Below are 22,681 nucleotides of genomic sequence, written 5' to 3' on the forward strand. Positions count from 1 at the left end.
GATGTTACGGCCGGGCGTGGTGGCTCAAGCCTGTAATCCCAGCACTTTGGGAGGCCGAGACGGGTGGATCACAAGGTCAGGAGATCGAGACCATCCTGGCTAACACGGTGAAACCCCGTCTCTACTAAAAAAATACAAAAAACTAGCCGGGCGAGGTGGCGGGCGCCTGTAGTCCCAGCTACTCTGGAGGCTGAGGCAGGAGAATGGTGTGAACCCGGGAGGCGGAGCTTGCAGTGAGCTGAGATCCGGCCACTGCACTCCAGCCTGGGCGACAGAGCGAGACTCCATCTCAAAAAAAAAAAAAAAAAAAAAAAAAGATGTTACAAAGGATACAGATGAAAAGATGCATAGGGCGAAGTGTGGGGGAAGGAGCTTCCATGCCTTCCCTGGGCACATCACCCTTCAGGAACCTCCGCATGTTCAGCTATCTGGAAGCTCTCCAAACCCTGCTCTCTTGGGCCTTTTATGGAGATGTCATCAGATAGGCATGATTGACAACCATATAGAAATGTTGTTATAGAACCCAATTTGGGTCCGTTCACCCAGTGCAATAAAACCAGATCCCCACACCAAGGCTGTTTCAGTGATAGAAAGGAAGGCATTTATTGCAAAGTGCTGTGCAAGGGGGACCAGGCAGTGAAATGCTCAAAAATCTGACCTTCCAGGTGGCTTACAGGCAAGGATTTTTAACAGTGGGGTAAATTTCAGGAAAACAGAAGCTACAGGCAAAATTACAAATCAGTATACGGAGGTTGCACATTGGTTTAAGTTTAAAAGGGCGGGACATCTTGGGGGTAGGGGGTGCTCACAGGTAGATTCAGAGATCTAACTTGCAGTTGATCTTAGTTGCAGAAGATCTAAGAATTTTGGGGTCAGTAGAAAAATGCTAACTTGCTAGGGGGAGTGGCTTTCTCCAAGCCTCTCAGGAAGAAACTTAGAACAAAGGACAGTGGGATCCATAATGGGTACAGTTTAGTCTTCTTTTCCTCCTAATCTGGGATCTTTGTGGTGAGGGTCTTCAGTGGGGGCCTGAGCCTTTGAAAGACAACTCAGGGACATATGTTAAGATCTTATCTTTAGTTTCTATAGGGCAAGGGAACTTCTCTGGAGCTTTAACTTCTTTGGCTATTGTTCTTCAGCCACTTATTACCTTCTTGTTTACCAAGTCACTTAATTACCTCTAGGGCTAGTTGGATGCCTGAAATTTTTCTTAAAGGAACATTTGGATTTTCCCTTATTTCCATGCCTTGAGGTTTACAGGTCCCTAAAAGTTGGGGGTGGTCCCAGTTCCATCTCAGTGTGATTGGACAAAAAGGGTATGATATAACCCCAGCAAGGCCTGTTTGTTCAGATTCTGCTTGGCCTCTCTGTACAACTTTCCTTCTTCTAGGGTATGGGGCATGTGTAGGAGATGCTTGGCAAATCTTTGATTTACATAGGCTTGCTCTGCCTTCAAGGCCTCTGCGGAGTGACAGCAGGACTCTGCGCCTAGGGATTACACCATTTTTGTTTTTGAGACAGAGTCTTGGTCTGTTGCCCAGGCTGGAATGCAGTCGTGCGATCTTGGCTCACTGCAACTTCCACCTCCTGGGTTCAAGCGATTTTTGTGCCTCAGTCTCCCGAGTAGCTGGGATTATAGGCACTCACCACCACGTCTGGCTAATTTTTTTGTATTTTTGGTAGTGATGGGGTTTCACTATATTGGCCCAGCTGGTCTTGAACTCCTGACCTCAAAGTGATCCACCTGCCTCGGCCTCCAGAGTGCTGCGATTACAGGCTTGAGCCATTGTGCCCAGCCAGGATTGCAACTTTTGGCTGGCCAGCCCCTGCTTAGACTGTTCTTCCTTGCAGAACTGGAGGTCGGCCTTCTTCTGGGCTCAAGTGATCCTCCTGCCTCAGCCTCCTGAGAGACTGGGACTATAGGCGTGCACCACCACATCAAGCTAATTTTTAAATTTTTTGTAGAGACAGGGGTCTCACCATGTTGCCCAGGCTGGTCTCAAACTCCTGGGCACAAGTGCTTCTCTCACCTCAGCCTTCCAAATTGCTGGGATTATAGATGTGAGCCACAGCACCTGGCCTCACAGTTGTTTCTAATCAAGCACACTCTAAATCCTAAATCCACTGTGGACTCTGGCCTTTGGCAGTTTGCTCAGCAATAGATCAGCTTAGGTAAGTTGAATTCAGCAGCAGTGCCTTTCTTCCCTAAAGCATCAGTTGTAAGCACATTTATGGCAGCTAAAGGTGGTCTTAATCTCAGTTTCTAAGTGAAGGAGTCTTACTCTTATGAGCCCTTTCCAGCAATTGTGTAAGGGCTGGGGCCCCTCCCTTTTCTCACTGCAGCTTCTTCTCTGGGGGCTCCTTCTTGAGATCCTTACCAAGTTGATGGGAGAAATATCCTTTCTCTAAGTCTGCTGGCAGTTGCATTGGGTGGGGTGGGATTCTCTAAGACTCTTTTGCTGAGACCCCTGTTTTTCCAGTAATAACATTCCTAGCACTGTCTTTTCTGCAAAAGGTTGTTTTCTGCCTCAGGAAGGTCCCTCTTTCCAGGACTTTACAATTCTTTATCCTGGTTTATTTCATGGTAATACCACCAACTAGTGTTTATCCTCTATTCAGAGAACTGATAGGTAGTAAAGGACCCAATTTACACACACGCAAAGATTCCCTCCCACCCTCCTTTGGGAGCAGACAGGCCTATTGCCTTGCTACCTGTTTTTTTGAGACAAGGTCTCTCTCTGTCACCTTGGCTGGAGTGCAGTGGTGCAATCACGGCTCACTGTAGCCTTAACCTCCCACCTCAGCCTCCCGAGTGGAACTACAGGCATGCGCCGCCACCCTTGGCTGATTTTTGTCTTTTTTGTAGAGACGGGTTTTGCCATGTTGCCCAGGCTGGTCTTGAGCTTTGGGGCTCAAGTGATCTGCCCGCCTTGGCCTCCCATAATGGTGGGATCACGGCCCTTTTTCTAAAAAAATGGGTTTGTAAAAGAGTATTTTGGGAAAGCTAAGTAAGCAGAGGACCCTACATTGTTATTTAAAATAATTATATCTAATATATTTGGAACACTTATTTTGTGCCAGGCACTGTTGCTTTATAGTCATTTGTTTCAGTTAATCATCGTGAATACCTTCTTTTCCAGTGTGAGTGGACTCCAGCTTAGCTCCATTTTACAGTTGAAGAAACTGATGCTTTAGTAGGGTTAAGAGACTTTGACCAAGGTCACACAAGTTAGGCGGGTGCTAGAGCCAGGAGTGTAACTTGTTCTGTCGTTGTTCATTTACCCCATTGATATACTGAGTGCCTGCTTTCTGAGGGTGCACTGCAAGGCCCGTACTCTTAAATACTGTGTTCGGCTGGCGTGAAAAGAACCCTGAATGTTGAGTCAGTAAACCAGAGCTTGAGTCCTACCTAGCTCTGCCACATTCCCACTATGACCTTGGACAAACAATTTCTTGAGGCTGTCTTTTAAAAGAAGTCTCGCTCTTTATTAGATAGGTGGCATACATGGCGAGGCTTTATAAGCAGTAAAGCACTATCAGGTATAAACTGGCAGCTAAAGGTGGTCTTAATCTTGGTTTCTAAGTGAAGGGGTCTTACTCTTATGAGCCCTTTCCAGCAATTGTGTGCCTGCTTTTTTTTAAAAAAAAAAAAAAAAAGAATGTCCTGCAATCGGATAATTCTAGCTGTTCTTACTTGTAGTTTATATTTTAAGCAATAATTTTGAGGTGAGAGAGCTGGCAGTTTGTAGAAAACCCAGTTTGCAAGAATGAGTGGAGAGAGAGGGAAGTTTCAAATCTGCAGAGAAAGAGGTGTGGGAGCCCTCCGAAGGTTTGCTTAAAATTCAACTTGCAAAACAGATTAATAAGAGAAAAGGCATACGAGTTTATTATTTAATGTGTATACACAGGAGCCTTCAGAATGAAGACCCAAAGGTACAGGGAAAATTGTCCATTTTTATGCTTAGGTTCAACAAAGTATGGACAGCTGTGTGGAAATATGATTGGAGGAAAAGGCTATGATCTAATGCTAATAGGCTGAGTGGGGAAACCCAGCAAGGCTGTCTATCTAGATTGTTCTCAGCCTGTCTGAGCAGCATTCCTTCCTTCTGGGTGTGGGCAGGACCCTCTCTGGAATGGGGGTCTTATGACCTATAGTCAGACAAGGTAGGTCAGGCGATTTCTTTTCTTTTTTGATGTGGAGTTTCGCTCTTGTTGCCCAGGCTGGAGTGCAATGGCGCGATCTCGGCTCACTGCAGTCTCTGCCTCCCGGGTTCAAGTAATTCTCCTGCCTCAGCCTCCCAGGTAGCTGGGACTACGGGCATCCATCACCACGCCCGGCTACTTTTTTGTATTTTTAGTAGATACAGAGTTTCGCCACGTTGGCCAGGCTGGTCTCGAACTTCTGGCCTCAGGTGATCCGCCCACCTTGGCCTCCCAAAGTGCTGGGATTACCGGCGTGAGCCACCATGCCCAGCCAAGTGATTTCTTTTTTTTTTTTTTTTTTGAGACGGAGTCTTGCTCTGTCACCCAGGCTGGAGTGCAGTGGCCGGATCTCAGCTCACTGCAAGCTCCGCCTCCCGGGTTCACGCCATTCTCCTGCCTCAGCCTCCCGAGTAGCTGGGACTACAGGCGCCCGCCACCTCGCCCGGCTAGTTTTTTTGTATTTTTTTAGTAGAGACGGGGTTTCACTGTGTTAGCCAGGATGGTCTCGATCTCCTGACCTCGTGATCCGCCCGTCTCGGCCTCCCAAAGTGCTGGGATTACAGGCTTGAGCCACCGCGCCTGGCCTGATCAAGTGATTTCTTTATGAACAGTTTTTACACAGAAAGGTGGAGGGAGAGTAATATTTTTAGGTATGATAGCGGGCTTTGGGGAAAAGGGTTTCTGTTTCTACGACCCACCTTGGAGAAAGAGGGATTCTAGTTTCTCTGGCTAGCCTTGGGGGACAATGGGACTGAGAAGGCTGGAGGGCCTCTTTTCCCAGTTTCCCAACCCCTTTCCAGGAGAAAGCTGTGGGGCAGAGTTGGTTCATTAGGAACTCTGAGATTTACCAAAGCATGATCCTTCACATTTAGCTGGGGATCTAGTCAGTTTAAAAGAAGACAAGAAAAACATTTGCCTCGCTTTCCTTTTTAAAACGGCTTTATAGCCTTAAGTAAGTTTCACTGCCCAATTCAGCCTCTAGGGAGGGGCTCACAGGGCCTCAGGGAGGGGCCCAGTGCTCCCACCTTGACAATGCCTGCCCAGGATCTCTGGCCTTAGGCCTGCTCACACTCCTCCCAACTTTAAAGAGACAAATCTATTGTAGACTCTAGAAGACTTGCTTGGAAAAAAGTGGTGGGTTTTCATTTTTCCCCCCTCTTGATCAACCGTCCTTGTTTAATAATAGAACTAAGTACATTCCTCATATCCATTCTGCTCTTCAGAGTTAAAACCTTCATGGCTCTTCTGAAGTGAGCATCGTGCTTGTAAATAAATAAAAATAGTATCTAACTGGCTGAGAGGACAAAGAACATGAAGAAGAAAGCAACTCATTAGGTGGCTCAAAAAGCGACTCATTGGTTATTCTATAAATACGTTTGCCATGTTTTAAAAGCCTCACAATTGTGTTTACAAACCAGTGCCTTTTGTGGTTAATTTGAGTATATCCTAGTTTCACAGTGAGAATAATCAGCTTGTGACTCAGACTAATATTTTACTGTCTGTTACTATTTGATTAAATGACACTAAAATCTGAATAATGACTTGTGTCCCCTCTTTCTCTTTCTCTCTTTGCTGTTTTCAGTAGAGCATGCACCATTTTGAACGTGAATTTTCGGTAAAGTAAACTATGCTGATTTCTTTAACTTTAAAGATGCTCTGTTTCTGTGTGTGATATAGGACCCAAAGTGTCTCGATTTTTGAAGTGATTAACAAGTGGGAAAGCAGATTTGAGACTATTTCCTTATCTGAATATTTAAATGAAATACAGCATCTTTAAAAAAGCACCCAGTGACTTCATCTATATTCATTTCATTTTCATCATGACTTTCAAAATCTTCATTTTCACTCTGATTTCAGTTTTAAAATACAGCTCTAAAACCTGCAAATCAACTGCATGGCATTTTGGTATATTTTAATTTTGGAAACCATAACTCTCAAAAGTCCTGTTGCTGGTTGGTTCCCTAGTTACTCTGATGAAGAGGAAAGAGGGTTAGGCAGTTGAGTTCTTGGTTACAGGGAGACAACTTACTGGCTTTTATAACTGAGGTAGGGAAAAACAGTTCTTTTGTAAGCATCCTTTATAATTCTCGAGCTGTGACAGGAGTACAGCCTCCTCACCTGCCTGAGGCCAAAGGAGAAGGTGGTTCTCCTGAGAGCTGGGGGCTGCCTGCTTCGGTTCTCTCCCGAGAGTGGCTGGTAAGTCTGGTGTTACCCTAGTGTGGTCTCATGGCCACTTGGCCTCCCCTCTTGTATGTGACCACAGAGGAGCTTGGAATTAGAGAGACCTGTAGATTACCCACTGCTGGCTGCTAACATGGGCCTAAGAGTCAGTGGGGAGGGGAGCCGGGCGCAGTGGCTCATGCCTGTAATCCTAGCACTTTGGGAGGCTGAGGCAGGTGGATCACAAGGTCAGGAGTTCAAGACCAGCCTGGCCAACCTGGTGAAACCCCGGTGAAACCCCGTCTGTACTAAAAATACAAAAATTAGCTGGGCATGGTGGCACATGCCTGCAATCCCAGCTACTCGGGAGGCTGAGGCAGAGAATCGCTTTAACCCGGGAGGTGGAGCTTGCAGTGAGCCAAGATCGTGCCACTGCACTCCAGCCTGGGTGACAGAGCGCGACTACATCTCAAAAAAAAAGAAAAGGAGTCAAGGGGGGAACCCTCAGACATCCTGTCCACAAGGCTGTTGAGGGTGTTTCTGGCCTGGCATTCCTCCCTAGATCTGACCTACGCTCTCCCTGCAGCATTCTCTGCCCTCTGCCAGGGCCTCTGCTGGATTGCCAGGTTCCCATGTGGTTTGGTGGAGAGGATTTGGGGGTGGGTGGAGTAAGCAGTTGGCTCTCAGGGATTTTGTCTAAGAGAAAGTGAGATGGGAGAAATCGGGACTGACTTGGTCATAACTGAAGGTAAGCCGTTTGCAGCATCCCCCATCCTGGGTGCGAATTCAGGTATCATCAGTCTAACATGGAATCGGTCTGCTCTTGTATGTGGCCTGGAGATAAGGGTATTGGAGGTCTCTTGGCAGGAGGGACTTATTCACATTTTAGGGATGGAGACAGCACAGGCAGCAGGCAGTTGTTCCCAGGTTTGTCACAGGCCAAATGGTCAACTTTCATTTGGCCCTCGTTGCCCTGCCCCCTCTTCCCTCCATTGTTAGCCATGTGTTGTAAGTCAAGCCCCAATGGACCTTTCAGGAAGCTTGTGGACCACGGAAAGGGCCAAAAGGAAAAGCCAAAAACAATCAATGGGGCAGACTGAGTGAGACCGAGTCCCAGGTCTATGTTCCTGCCTCCTCCAGTTTCCACCTTCTGACCTCTAGACCTCCTCTCCCCTCCAGAGTGTTCCAAACTGGCAAGCTGGGTTCTGGCCTTCCTTGCCCTGGTTGTACATAAGAGCCACCATAGTTGTTGCAGGCCCAGTGGGGAAAAGCGGATGACGTGCTGGGACATCAAGCCCCACTGGACTGCTCCAGCCTGCTGAGGCCACATCAGGGAGATCCTGCTGCCTGTCCTTTCGTTCCATCTGCTTTACAGGCACAGGTTACCCTGGAGCCCTTAGGACAGTGTATTTATTGACACCAACTACATTTTCAAAGAGACTCATTTAAAGTGACAAGTTTCAGCCTTCACTTGGACAGTGGAAAATCCATGTACTGAACCCCACCTCCAACTCCCAAACTCTGTGGTGGTGCATTTGCACTTCTAATTTTGAGGGCTTGGTAATGAGGCGAAAACCAAGGGTTGGTTCTCTGTGAGGCCAAGCAGTTTTGTTCTGTGCCAAGATGGTAGCCCCTACCCCTGAGCCCAGCCCTGATGCCCATCTCCAGCCTCCCAGAATCCTTGCCTGGAGGGCTAATCAGTCTCTAGATGGCCAGTGCTGGGCCTTTAGTAGAACTCCCAAGTACTGCCGCAGGCGAGAGCCCGTCCTTAACTGCTCAGTGATTCTTCTGCAGGGAGTCAAAGCACAAACCTGGGAGGCAGAAATCCTGGAGCTCCTTCTGTTACACTACGTGGCCCTGAATATCAAGTCCAGATTCCACTGCCCTTTTCTGGCCATTGGGTGGGAGGGTGCTGGGGAAGGGCATTGGTACCTACTCACCCCCAGGTGGGCAGAGCTCACTCCTTCGGGCCCACTTGGTGTTGCAGTCAAGAGACTCAGTTCCAAAAACCTTCAGCAGAGGTCTCCCCTCCTTCTGGTATTTCACTGGTTGCTCTCCAGAAGTCCTCTTCAGAGGAATGCTTATCACACACGCTTATTCTCCACTTTCCCACTTCAGCATTTACTTCAGGTTTAAAGTCATTTTTATCTCTGTAACCCTCTGACATAAAGCCAGGAACATTTTCCCACAATCCACCTTAGCATAAAACATAACAGAATTTCATTCATCAGTTGTTATTGTGTAGAACCAATGAACATGTTGGTCATTTGTCTGTATTTAATCTTTATTTGTATTGCTATATTTGAGCATTCCAAGATTGCAGAGCATGAGCGTGTGTGTTTGTGTGGTTCTTTAATTTCAGCTGCCTTAGGTTTGAGTAAAAGATGTAAAGAAAGGTAAGTGATTTTCTATTGTAAGACTTTAACCGATACCTGTTACACTTGGTGAAAAGGATGTACTTACTTGAGTATTGTATTGGTGATTCTGAGCCACTCATCCATACAAACTTAAGTAGGGTAGCTTTACCTGTTATCACAACTCAGTAGCAGTGTAGGGGAAACCACCTGGCAGAATGTCTCCCTGGGGTAGCCCTGGGAGGGACAGAGACAACATCTAACAGGCAGAGTCTCAGAGAGCTGCAAGGTCACAGGAGACAAGGCAACTAACTGTGACACAGGAACATTCTTTAAGGCAAGGCTTTTTCTGTACTCCGTGTTTATTCTGTCCTGAGAGAACCATTCATTGATTCCAAAACATAAAATTCGAGTTGCAAATGTCCATGGGCCTGGAAGCTGAGGGAAGGAAGTTTTAGACACCTGCCCAGTTTCCTTCTCCTTGTCCACTGCGGTACAACACGACATTCTAGTTTCTCCCGATGCTTCGTCAAAGACACATTTAGTGCAGTTCTGTCCTGTTCCTTGGTTGGGCCACAATGGAGAGAACAGTACTTGAGAAATATTTCTCTGTAAGAATACCATGGCAGAGAGACCCCTCTGCCCCCTGCTTTGCATTGCTAACAGTTATTAGCATTTTATATTTCTTTAATGCAACCTATCAGGAAATTATTGAGACAGACTCCTCTGGGAAATGAATAACCCAGGAGGCACTGATTCCTTGCTGAGAATGCTTGGTTTGTCATTTTACATAAAATCACATCCTTCAAATATTGTGTGTGTTGGAGCAACGAAAGAACTGTTCATGCCTTATGAGTAACTGACATTCAGGAAGGCCAACTCCATCATGCAGATGTCTATCTTTAATTGCTAGCTCAGAAGTAGACAGAGCTTCCTGGGACCTGGCTAAAGTAACTGATAGATGGAACTCTTCTGTGGGGACTATTACTAATATTTGCAAATGGGGTCAGAGCCTCATCTGTGCAGAGCATGTCACCATATATGGTTTCATGTAATCTGTAATTATTTGTTCCAACAGCCTTTAACATGACTATTGTTTGGAAAAAAATGGCAACTTTTAATTCCCCTTTGATGCTTCTAGCTTTGTTTAGTATTTTAAGAACTCATACAGTACTAGGTATCTTGGTCCCTCTGAGGAAAACATGTGGACTCTCACCAGTCCGTTGTGCTCAGGACTGAGCAGTAGCATGTGTGCAGGGCAGCTGCGGAGGTGAATGCTGATTGCCCCTTCTTCCTACACAGGGATATCTGCATTACCTCCACCTCCTCCACCTCCACCACCACCAGCAGCTCCCTTGCCTCCTGCGAGCACCGAGGCACCTGCCCAGCTCTCGTCTCAGGCTGTGAATGGCGTGAGCCGAGGGGCCTTGCTCAGCTCTATCCAGAATTTCCAAAAAGGAACTTTGAGGAAAGCCAAAACCTGTGATCACAGTGCTCCGAAGATCGGCTGAAGCTTCCTGTTTACACTTGGAGGGAAAAGTTGTTTTTTATTCCTACTCACCCCTACCCCCAAACTACCCTCTTCCTGGGAAGATAATTGCTGAGCCAGTACAGCCACAAACAGTACTATTTTGCAGATGCTCATGTAAGAAGCTTTTCAAGAGGGAAATAATTCTTTAAGCAGAATAAAGTTAGGCTGGCATTGCTCCCTTAAGATTTTGCTCCTTTATTAACCCTGTAAAGGAGTCTTGTTTATCCTCTAATGGGCATGCTTCAGGGGCAGCAGCATATTGAAATATTTTCACCAACTAAAGGAAATAGACAGAAAAACAATGATAATATTCAATCACAGCAGTAAATGGCCTTTGTGTTGCAAGCCCTTCTACCCCATCAGACAGCTCCTAGAAACATTCCTCTTACAGTTCATTTCTCTAAAGCATTTTCTGATTCTTAGATAACTCCAACTTTTGCTACTTTTATCTTAGACATTAACACTATAGCCCAAAGCATAGTTACTTTGCTGAATCAGAAAGCAACTGAGTTCTTCGTTTTCCCCTCAAATAGAATGGGGAACATTCACAACATTCTCTTAAGTTCTAACAGTAATACCATTGTGGTTATAGAACTCAGGGCTGCTAAAGCAACTACTCTAGACCCATAGTTCTTTTTAGTTAGAATGTATTGAAACAGACAAAAATATTAGCATCAGAAAAAGCTATGGCCTATTAGAGGATCTTCTTAATTCTCAGCAATTAAGTTTGGGGTTTGAGGGGGGCAGGTAATTGTTACAACAGAAGTAAATTTGGCATCTATAAAAATCAATTAAGATGTTTGAAAGATTTATTTAAATATATCAATATAGCATCTTTTTAATGTTACTCATTTATTAGATCCTTTATCCTGATTTGCTTAAACCTTTCAATTGCACTTTAAAGGATTATAAATAATCCATTTAAAAATTCAAGTACACACATCAGTGTTGGTTACTATGCAGAGAGAATGTCATTGTGTATAGTTTCATGTAATCTGTGATAAATGTCAGCTGTATTTTTTATTAAAATGATGTCAAGAAAACGTGTTGTCTGTAGCTTGATATTTCAAATGATAACTTTTTGTAGCATCTGTTGTTAAGAATAGATTCACAGTCTGAGGTTTCCTTCCTGCCTATCCTGTCTCTATTCTTTTGTGTCTCACTTTTCCTCTAAGAACTAAAAATCCTGTCTTGCTACTTAAATTAGGTACCACCTATATGCTTCTGTAACTAATTTAAACCCATCTTTTCCATCTCAGCTTCTGAAGAGGGCAGTATTTGACAGAATATCTGATCTTTGGCAATGGGAAAAACCTCTGACATAAACTTTGCCATAATTTTAAAAAGAATGCTATTAGAATTAGGCATTTAGAGAGTCAGTGGAGAAGTTCCTGTTTCAAGTGTGACGCAACCTAGGTGATGACCTGATGAAGGCTTGAGGCCTGAGTCCTTCTGAAGTCAGTTTTGCTGACTATTTTGGATAGTTCAGATATATGAATACAAACAGGTAATTCTTGTACAGTATCAGCTTATTTTTCACATGGCACTAATTTCTTTTGTTGTTATTTTTAAGACAGGGCTTTGCTCTTTCACCCAGGCTGGAGTGCAGTGACCCAATCACAGGTCACTGCAGGGCTCCAGCGCCCCTCCTATAGGCACACCACCAGATACCTGTTTTGTTTTTTTTGTAGGCAGTGTTTTCACAATGTTGCCCCAGCCTGGTCTCAAACTCCTGGGCTCAAGCAATCCCTGCCTCAGCCTCCCAAAGTGCTGGGATTATAGGCATGCGCTACTGTGCCGGGTGGCACTAATTTCTTAATAGAATTTCAAGTTTTCTACCCACATTGACTTTTTTTCTATCTTATCTTTGTAGAGATGGGGTTTCGCCATGTTCCCCAGGCTGGTCTTGAACTCCTACACTCAAGGGATCCACCCACCTTGGCCTCCCAAAGTGCTAGGATTACACGTGTGAGCCACCACCACACCCAGCCAATTCTTTTTTTTTTTTTTTTTTTTGAGACAGAGTCTTGCTCTGTTGCCCAGGCTGGAGTGCAGTGGCGCCATCTCGGCTCACTGCAAACTCCGCCTCCCGGGTTCAAGCAATTCTCCTGCCTCAGCCTCCCAAACAGCTGGGACTACAGGCGCGTGCCACCATGCCTGGCTTTAGTAAAGATGGGGTTTCACCATGTTAGGATGGTCTCGATCTCCTGACCTCATGATCCGCCCGCCTTGGCCTCCCAAAGTGCTGGGATTACAGGCATGAGCCACCACACCCGGCCCAGTCAATTCTTTTAATATAAAAATATAATAGTCATGGCCAGGTGTGGTGGCTCATGCCTGTAATCCCAGCACTTTGGGAGGCCGAGGCGGATGGATCACCTGGGGTTAGGAGTTCAAGACCAGCCTGGCCAACATGGTGAAACCCCACCTCTACTAAAAATACCAAAATTAGCCAGATGTGGTGGCTAATTTCCTACTCCTGAGGCTGAGGCAGGAGAATCACTTGAACCTGGGAGGCAGAAGTTGCAGTAAGCCGAGACTGTGCCACCACACTCCAGCTTGGGGAACAAAGCCAAACCTTGTCTCAAAAAAAAAAAAAAAAAACCCAGTCATAGTGAGGAATTAATTCCTTTATTCCTTATCAAAACAAACTAACAGTAAATGTATACTATATGCTTTAATTTTATACATATAAGTTATCTTGTTTGGATATATCTTTCATCAGTACTCTGCCACATCCATACTTTGTCCTTGTGGTGAGACAGTGTAAAATGTTATATAATTTGTTATTCAAAGAACGTGGCAACTGTAACAGACAAAAGGAAGCATGGCATCTAGGGCAGGAGAGTGGAGAGTTTTCCCCTCACAAACACATTTAAACTTCCCTGTACAAAAACACCTGCTGTTGCTTTAGAAATCGTTTTCCTTTATGAGTAGTCAGGTCTTGCAGTACAAGTGCAGTGCCAGCAAGTATTTCAAATAAATTTCAACGACTTGATACTCAAGTCCAAACTAAATATTTAATGTTTTCTTTATTGCAAATATGATGTCTTTGACCTGAGGTATAGAGTTGTCTTCTAGAATCTTTGCATAAGGCATAGGGACGTCAGCACCAGTGACACGAACAGCAGGAGCATCCAGGAAATTGAACGCAGGACCTAGAAGGAAGGCTGAACTGAGAGAGAGCAAATGCCAGCTGGGCACTACCACCTTGGCACAGAAGTGTGGCTCACCAGGAAGAGAAAACATAAGGAATGCTAATTATGGGGAACTGCTTTCTGGATTTGCTTTTAAAATATTTGCCTGAGGAGAAATGCCAAACTTACAAGTTTAAAGTTCAAGTCGTTTGGCCACTCCTAGCTTTCAATCTCTTTATCCTGTACGTATTCAGGTACATGATGTTTACTACAGCTTGACTGTATTCTAGAACCAGTTTCTTTGAAATACCTTCCATGATCCTGGCACAGATTTCAGCTCCTACTCCAAACTGTGGCCAGCCTCCTTCCACAGTTACGAGATGATTTGTCTTCATGACACTGGCTTCTATGGTTTCCATGTCCATTGGTCTGATGGTACGCATATTTATCACCTAAACAGGTAATATAATCAAGTTTACAGAGCTATTGAAGCACAAATAGAGCCTTATCCCCATAATACCATTTCCTTTTTTGTTTCCTGTTAATCTTTGTATCTAGGAAAATCTAATCTGCCTATGAATAGGTACATGAATGTACAAACTGTAAAAGGAGAAATTTTAATTAAAACAAAGATCTGTATGTCCACCACAAGCAGCTCTGTGCAGTTATAGGATTCATTCATCTTCCTTCACTTTTTTTCTTTTGAGATGGAGTTTTGCTCTTGCTGTCCAGGCTGGAGTGTAGTGGCGTGATCTTGGCTCACTGCCACCTCTGCCTTCGAAGTTCAAGCCATTCTCCTGCCTCAGCCTCTGGAGTAGCTGGGATTACAGGCACAGACCACCACACCCAGCTAATTTTTGTACTTTTAGTAGAGATGGGGTTTCACCATGTTGGCCAGGCTGGTCTCGAACTCCCGACCTCAGGTGATCCACCACGCCCAGACAATCCTCCTTCACTTTAAATTCCCTCATCAAAATGAGTAACAGTTAACAGCTGAGTGCCTATCATGTCCCAAGCACTACACTAAATGTAATTCTCACAACTGCCCTATCATGGGACAGCATTATCCCCATTTTATAGCTGATGAAACAGATTTAGAGTATATAACTTGCCCAAGTATAACTAGCACATGGTACGTTTCTAAAAGATCCAGAACCTCAGAAGGGTGAGGTGGGAGCATCACTTGGGCCCAGGAGTTAGAGGTTACAGTGAGCTAGGATTCAGCCACTGCACTTCTGCCTGAGCAACAGAATAAAACTTTCTCTCTCTCTCTCTCGGGGGGATCACTGAGAACCAGAAGAGGTTCAGAGAGCTCCCCATCTCTCAAAAACAAGATCCAGAACCTAAGTGACCTGAGTGGTAAAAAGCTAAGTATGTGAACTGCAGGCAGGTTTCCAGCTTTAAGCAGAGACACAAATGAGTGACAAAGCAAGGTTTTACATCTAATTAACCTGTTACAGAACTCTTCTGGGTCTTAAATCTAAAAGGAGCCTTTCTAATTCTTTAAGAACAAGTAAATGACCACTCACCTCACATTCAACTCCCTCTTTAGACAGCACTGCTGCAGCTTCTAAGCAGTGGCCCACAGGTCTCGAATGGGAAACCACAGTTATATGTGTTCCTGAAAACAGAGTGGTCACAGATGAGAGATCAGATTGAAACTGAAGATGCTACACCACTGTGCAGCCAGCTGTGGCTCTTGTTCATTCATAAAGTCTTCAACTCAACTTCATTCCAGTGAGCTGAGGAACGTGGCAGCCTTCCTAGAAATGAAACACAAACCTACCAGACTGAGATCTAGAAAAGCACAACTGAATGAGAAATTGGGGCATCACACATTCTTAACTTGAGCTCATTCTATAATTTTTCAAAGTATATGACAGTAACTTGTAGGTTAAATTTTACCAAAATTGAGGGACTGGATTAAAAATACTGTTTATGTATCTTAGTTCTCTTACCTTGCCTTTCTATTTTGGCTTTTCCAATAGGAATCAGAAAATCTTTTGACTGAGCTTCCGGAGGAAATTCAAAAGGAACCCCATACATCAATTCATTCTCTAGCACCACGACTGAAAAACATAAATATTTAAACAAAAGTAACTAATCACATGCAGAATGACTAAAACTATACAAAGCAATATCATTCATCTTGTGAGAAGTTTCACTGTGCTGATTAGCCTTATTTCTACCACGACCAGCAGCCTTGAGAGCAGTTTAGGTACTTAAATTTGTAGTTTGGTCAATATAATTTTATCTATTAAAACCAGTATTGTGGGTGTGCAGTAAATGTCTCCCTTACCTAGCTGGCCCCCTTATAGTTGGAAATAGGAAAAGCAAGCACATTCTTTACTGTCTTTACTATATAAATTATTAACATTTTATATGATATATCTAAGCCTAACTAAAAGACTTTAATGGTTTCCTCTGTGCAAATATATCATTTTAGTTTTTCAATTTTCAAAAAAAAAACCAAAGGGTCCCTGTGCTGACCTGGATTGTTATCCCGAATGGCTGATTTAATAAGTCCTTTAGCATCCTCTGAATTCCAGGGACTGACCACCTTTAAGCCTGGGCAGTGCCCATACCAGGCAGCAAAGCACTGTGAGTGCTGGGCAGCTACACCTGCTGAGGCACCATTGGGCCCCCTGAAGACTATAGGCACAGGCTGAAGGCCACCAGACATGTAGTAGGTCTTGGCAGCTGAGTTTATAACCTGGTCAATGGCTTGCATGGAGAAATTGAAGGTCATAAATTCACAAATGGGCCGCAACCCAGCCTGTAAAATCAAAAATGTGGATGTTAAAAAGACTAGAAACAGCAATAAAGACTAGCAAACAATCACTCCAAGTCTTCCAACATTCAAATAATGTTTTTATTTTTTATAAACAGGGTTTCACTGTCACCCAGGCTGGAGTGCAGTGGCGCACATCATAGCTCACTGCAGCCTGTAACTCCTAGGCTCAAGTAATCCTCCTGCCTCAGCATGCAGAGTAGCTGGACTACAGGCAAGCACCACCACATCTACCTACTTGGAATTGTTTTGTTTTTTTCCCAAATGTTTTTAAAAGGTGATGTTAAATATCTTTGGGGATGGGCACAGTGGCTCACGCCTGTAATCCCAGCACTTTGGGAGGCCAAGGTGGGCAGATCACTTGAGGCCAGGAGTTCGAGACCAGCCTGGCCAACATGGTAGAACCCCATCTCTACTAAAAACACAAAAATTAGCCGGGCATGGTGGCACGACCTGTAATCCCAGTCACTATGGAGGCCGAGGCAGGAGAATCGCTTGAACCTGGAAGTTGAGATCATGCCAGTGCACTCCAGGCTGGGCGACAGAGTGAGACTCCGTCTCAAAAGAAAACAAGAAATGTCTTTGGATAAGCTTCCCATAAAGAGTATTACATACCATAGCTGCACCTACAGCAATTCCAGCAAAGCCCATCTATAAAGTAAAATATAAACATAAGTGAAAATCCATAAAAATGAAGACAGTGGACACTAACAGACATGCCCTCTAGGGTCTGCTTCCCCCTGGAAGGCTTACCTCTGATATGGGAGTGTCAATAATCCTCTTGTCTCCATATTTCTTCCACAGCCCTCGACTAACCTACAATTAAGATTTGATCCCTTAAGTGTATCTGGGGGTAACAGTGACCTCAATTTTGTATAACTTTCATATATTTTAGTTACCTTGTATGCCCCATCGTACTGGGCAACTTCTTCTCCAAGCAGAAATACCTTCTCATCTCTTTCCAGCTCCTCATCCATACCCTGATTTATAGCATCACGAACTGTCACCTGTCACAGGTATGCAAAAACAGTCAATAAGAATTGTTTGAGATTCAACTAAGATTTTCTTCCTTTATATTTACCTAGGCTGCCCAGAGCATACAATATAAAAACACTAGAACAAGTTTCTCTTTAAAAACTCAAAGGATTCTAAAAGTAACATTTCTATCACACATAGTTGGTCTTTGACTGTATGTGTTAGTGTACTGAGCACTCACTAGGTGCCAAACACTTTGCATCCAGAATGTAGGAGTTGCTATTTTAATATAATGAATGGTAAAATATAGTTTTAAAAAAAAGGAAGGAGAGGAGAATTAACATACAATCCATCAATTCCACTTCTATGTATATGCCCCAAATAACTGAAAGCAGGGATTCAAGCATATACTTGCACATCAATGTTCACAGCAGCATTATTCACAATAGACAAAACAAGGCCAGGCACGGTGGCTCACACCTGTAATCCCAGCACTTTGGGAAGCCAAGGCAGGTTTGGATCAACGTGGTGAAACCTGGCCTCCACTAAAAATAAAAAAATTAGCCGGGTGTGGTGGCGGGCGCCTGTAATCCCAGCTACTCAGGAGGCTAAGGCAGAACTGCTTGAACCCAGGAGGCGGAAGTTGCAGCGAGCCGAGATAGTGCCATTGCACTCCAGCCTGGATAACAAGAGCAAAACTCCGTCTCAAACAAACAAAAACAAGAAAATGTCAGGCTAGGCGAGGTGGCTCATGCTTGTAATCCTAGAACTTTGGGAGGCCAAGGCAGGCACATCACTTGAGGCCAGGAGTTCAAGACCAGCCTGGGCAATATGGTGAGACCCTGTCTCTACTAAAAATACAAAAATCAGCCGGGTGTGGTGGCGCCCGCCTGTAATCACAGCTACTCAGGAGTGTGAGGCGCGAGAATCCCTTGAGCCCCGGAGGTGGAGGTTGCAGTGAGCTCAGATCGCGCCACTGCACTCCAGCCTGAGTGACAGAGCGAGACTATCTCAAAAATACATACATATATATATTATTCAGCCTTAGGAAGGAATCAAACTCTGACGCATGCTACAACATGGATGAACCCTGAGGACATTACGCTCAGATAAGCCAGACACAAAAGGACAAATTATGCCACTTACATAAAATTCTAGAATAGGTAACCTCATAGAGACAGAAAAGTACAACAGGGGTTACCACGGCTTTGGTTAAGGGAAATAAGGAGTTACCGAGTAACGGACAGTTTCTGTTTAGGATGATTAAAAAGTTCTGGAAATGGATGGTGGTTAATGGTTGTACAACATGGTGAATGTACTTAATGCCACTGAATTATACACTTCTAAAAAGTACATTTTAAGTTAGGTCTATTTTGCTGCAATTTAAAGGAAAAAAAACATGAAGTGAGGGAAGAAACGCCTAATCTTAGTTTTCCCCCATTGCCCAGCCAGCTGTGAGGTAGTGACTCGCCGGGGTGATAAGCGCCAGGCGGCGACAGAGGCAGCAGGAGCTCCAGGGAGGATGCTGGCTCCGCAAACCAGGCCCACGGCGCCGGCCGGCCACGGCGCAGGCGCGACTCCGGCCCCCTTCCCGAGAGAAGAGGGCCCCTCCCCGCCCTCGTCCGACAAGCGGCCGCGCCTGTTACCTGCAGCGCAGCCGGGGCGGTCCAGTGAAAGCGCCTCTTCAGCAGCCCGGAGACCTGGCAGGGAAAGAGGAAGATGATGGCGGGACGCAGGGTGGACACGGGTGGCGTGGGAATACAGGCCGCGCGCTGCTGCCTACCTCTCGAAGGGGTCTCCGCACCAAGCCAAATACCGCCGCCATCTTGATCGTGTCCTCTATCCGCTGCCAAATGACAACACAGAGGGGCTGGCAGACGTGAGAAAGCCCCGCCTCCCCCGGCGCGGGCCAATGGCAAGGCGCGGCGCCTGCGTGACTCGGCCCCCCCCTCCCCCGCCCACCGGGTGAGGGGCCGCGGGGCCGGGCGGAGGTGGCTGTATGGGTGGCACTGCCCCTCTGCCTGGAGCCGCCTCAAATCAACTTTATTGACAGTAGGCTGTGACCGACTTGCGGGGTGCACGCTGGGCACACGTGCCTGGTCGGTGTTACTTGAAGCGTGGGGACTAAAAGTCAGACACTGAGGAGCATGATCTCTGAAAGCTGGAGAGACCTTAAGAGTTAGGCCAACCTGTTGTGGGTACTGGAATCCTTTGGGCACCAAGAAGTGCTTGCACACGCTGTAGTGATGGGGAACTTAACACTTTATGAGTGAGCCTAGTCTTCCCTGGACAGTGCTGTCTGTTAATTCCTTATAATGCAGACCACAGCTTTCATTGATTGCATTAACCACCTACTGTGAGCCAAGCATTGAGATCTGTGCCTTATAGCTCATTCTCACAGTACCCCACTTGGGTAATTAGTGTTATTATTATCTCCATTTTGAAGATGGGTAAACTGGAGCAGAAATTGATTAAATGAGCCGATATTTAGGACTAACTCTAAAGCATGGTCTTTTCCCACTGCTTCCTGAAGCAGAGGTTGGGGTCCTGTTTGGGGGAAGGTTACAACAACTTTAGAGAAGGCTCTATGGGGAGATGCCTAACACTTGACCATAGGGACAACCTCTGGAAGCTCATTAGTCTTAGTTTGGCCCTTGGGGGTCAGATGGGACAATTGGAGACCCAGTCTCCACCCATCCTCGAGACATTCCAAACATTCCCTTCTGTGGATCACAGCTGCAGGCTGCCAAATTAGGAATTTGCAACTTCCAAATTAGGGTTTTGTGGGCTGTGATGAGGAGTCTGGGTTTATAATCTAAGGTCTCTGGGACCCAGTGCAGTAGTGCATCTAGGGCCATCCCTAATTGATCAGTAGGTTGCTGACTGGGAATGGGAAGGGGTGGAGGCAAAGGCATAGCAGGCGGATGCTGGGAAGTCTGTGGTGGCGACAGAGTCAGACTAGGAGGCAACTTCCAGATGGAGAGGAGGGGGACAGTTTTGAGTTCTATTTGGGCTAGAATCAATAGGAATGCTGTAAGTGCTAGGGAAGAGCTGAGGAAAATTTTGGATTTTTGTCGTTGTTGGATGGATAGATGGGACAAGGGAGGAGCCTGGGGCAGTGTAATTGCGAGGAGCTGGGGAAGTAAGAGTCTATTTTTGTTTTTTGAGATGGAGTCTCTCACTGTCACCCAGGCTGAAGTGCAGTCGCGCCATCTCAGCTCACTGCAACCTCTGCCTCCCAGGTTCAAGTTATTCTCCTGCTTCAGCCTCCTGAGTAGCTGGGATTACAGGCACCTGCCACCATGCCTGGCTAATTTTTTTATTTTTAGTAGAGATGAGTTTTCACTATGTTGGCCAGGCTGGTGTTGAACTCTCGACCTCAAGTGATCCACCTGCCTCAGCCTCCCAAAGTGCTGGGATTACAGGCATGAGCCCCTGCAGCCAGCCTTTATTCTTTAGATGACTGGGACATACCCAGGTTGGCTGGAGCCTAGGGCCTAGTCAGGACTAGAGATAGAAATTTGGGGACAGCTGCATGGAGATGACCTTGAAAGGACACAAAGATAGATGTGTACCCGCCCCCCACCCGCTACACCCTTGTTCTGCTCTCTAATCTTTGCACATACCAGAGATTTCGTAAGTTCTGTGAGTACCTGGTTTTCTGCACGTACCAGAGATTTTGTTTTGCACATACCAGAGATTTTGTAAGTTCTGAGGCAAGGTCACAAGACGTGTTTAAGTAAGATAAACTCTTGCTGCCATAAACCTGCTCTCCCGCCTCAAAGTTTGAACCAAAATATCAGAAATGGCAGGAACCAATCATAGTTAGCCAAATCGCCTTGTTCAAACACTAGCCAATCATATATCTGATTTGTATAATAACTCTATGCCCACTTTTCTTAGACTATATAACACTGCTCGGAGCTCAGTGGGGGAGCTCTCCTGCCCGTCTCGTTTCACGAGCGAGGGAGAGTTCCAGGTTCGAACCTGTAATAAAGATCCTTGCTGCTTAGCTTTGACTCTGGACTCTGGTGGTCTTCTTCGGGGAATAAACGGTCTAGGCATAACAAATGGGGGCTCGTCCGGGATTTCCCCCAAGCCCACCAGACCCCCAAGTCAATGGATCTTAATCTGTAGGTAAGCCGGCTTTGTCACTGTCTCTGTCTTTGTCTCTGTCTGTCTCCCTGAAATTTTGCAAAATCCGTAATCTGTAATCTGTATTGGTCTGTTTTATAAGTGGCATGGTCTTGGTGGACGCACTAAAAGACAGCCACTCGGGACTGGTGGGAGACGTCCCCCAGTGCCCATCTGGGGGCCTCCATCCTTGGTTGCCCCGTCTGACTCAGGTCGGAAGTCCGACATGCGCTCGCGAAGGCTCATCGTTTCTCACTGTCTGTCCGTTATTGTTAAGTGTTAAGTGTAAGTCCAAAACGAAACATAAAACCTTTTCTTCCCCTTCCAGGACCAGACCTGTCGGATACTCCCCTCTGCTTCACACTCATTTTCGTCCCCCCTTCTCTTTGTAGGAGCAGTCCAAAGATGGGCAACAACCAGAGCACGCCGCTCTCACTCCTTGTTACCAATTTAAGGATGTGAAGGCTCGGGGGCGTAACTTAAGCGTAGAACTAAAGAAGGGAAAGCTAGTTACTTTCTGCCGTTCGGAGTGGCCCTCTTTCGGCGTAGGGTGGCCCTCCAAAGGAACTTTCTGTCTCTCTATTATTACTAAGGTAAAAACTAAGATTTTCCTGCCAGGGCAGTCAGGATATCCTAATCAAATTCCTTATATTCTAGTGTGGCAAAATCTTGTGGAAGACCCACCACCCTGGATAACTCCATTCATCCTTGAGCCCTTGCAAAGGTCCTAGTAATGCGACCTACAAGACAAAGACTCCCTCTGCTCCCTCGGCCCCTGTGCTGCCGGACAGCCAGGACCCCCTAACGTTAGAACCCACATTTCCCCCACCATATCCGCACCTTATCCCGCAGGACCCAGTCCCCCAGGGTGGTGCTTCCATAGAGGGAAACGAGAAGCGGAAGCAGCCGAGAGTGAAAGTAACCCGGGGGGGCCGGCTGGCCGAACGCGAGGCCGCGTACTGCGGGACCAAGCTCCTCGACTCCCTGACTCCACCGTAGCCCTGCCTCTCAGAGAAATAGGATCGCTCGATGATACCGGGCTCTCCCGTCTCATGTATTGGCCTTTTTCCACTAGTGATTTATACAATTGGAAGTCCCAAAATGCTCGGTTCTCGATAATCCCAAAGATCTAACCTCGTTGTTAGACAGTGTCATGTTTACTCACCAGCCAACCTGGGATGACTGTCAACAGCTCCTCCGAATCCTGTTCACAACGGAGGAGCGGGAAAGAATCCAAGTTGAAGCCAGAAAACTGGTTCCAGGAGATGACGGCCAGCCAACTGCAAATCCTGACCTCATTAACGCGGCTTTTCCTTTGACCCAGCCCAGATGGGACTACAACATGGCAGAAGGTAGGGGACGACTGCTCATTTATCACCAGACTCTAATGGCGGGT

At 45.9% G+C, this 22,681-nt stretch overlaps 2 protein-coding genes across 14 annotated transcripts in view; one reads left to right on the plus strand and one right to left on the minus strand.

The window, feature by feature from the left end:
• The window catches only part of PXK (PX domain containing serine/threonine kinase like), a 102,105-nt gene extending 90,814 nt beyond the window's left edge, over positions 1–11,291 (plus strand). For 7 of the 13 annotated variants that reach the window (XM_050781247.1, XM_050781236.1, XM_050781237.1 and 4 more), the window contains one exon: positions 10,020–11,291. In XM_050781247.1, coding sequence (XP_050637204.1) covers positions 10,020–10,228 — 209 coding nt within the window. In that variant the 3' untranslated portion in view covers positions 10,229–11,291. Of the gene's footprint in view, positions 1–5,785 lie in introns of all 13 variants that reach the window. The other 6 variants (XM_050781238.1, XM_050781241.1, XM_050781240.1 and 3 more) reach the window with 4 other exon arrangements.
• Positions 11,292–12,910: 1,619 nt separating this feature from the next.
• Positions 12,911–22,681, minus strand: part of PDHB (pyruvate dehydrogenase E1 subunit beta) — a 171,109-nt gene continuing 161,338 nt past the window's right edge. The window contains exons 2-11 of the mRNA XM_050781252.1: positions 18,935–19,009; positions 18,798–18,851; positions 17,076–17,183; positions 16,930–16,992; positions 16,792–16,827; positions 15,876–16,161; positions 15,344–15,454; positions 14,915–15,006; positions 13,696–13,837; positions 12,911–13,406 (exon numbers count right to left, since the gene is read on the minus strand). Coding sequence (XP_050637209.1) covers positions 13,261–13,406; positions 13,696–13,837; positions 14,915–15,006; positions 15,344–15,454; positions 15,876–16,161; positions 16,792–16,827; positions 16,930–16,992; positions 17,076–17,183; positions 18,798–18,851; positions 18,935–18,976 — 1,080 coding nt within the window. The 5' untranslated portion in view covers positions 18,977–19,009 and the 3' untranslated portion in view covers positions 12,911–13,260. The remainder of the gene's footprint in view (positions 13,407–13,695; positions 13,838–14,914; positions 15,007–15,343; positions 15,455–15,875; positions 16,162–16,791; positions 16,828–16,929; positions 16,993–17,075; positions 17,184–18,797; positions 18,852–18,934; positions 19,010–22,681) is intronic.

Source organism: Macaca thibetana, chromosome 2 (assembly GCF_024542745.1).
Source record: "Macaca thibetana thibetana isolate TM-01 chromosome 2, ASM2454274v1, whole genome shotgun sequence".
Taxonomy (NCBI): domain Eukaryota; kingdom Metazoa; phylum Chordata; class Mammalia; order Primates; family Cercopithecidae; genus Macaca; species Macaca thibetana.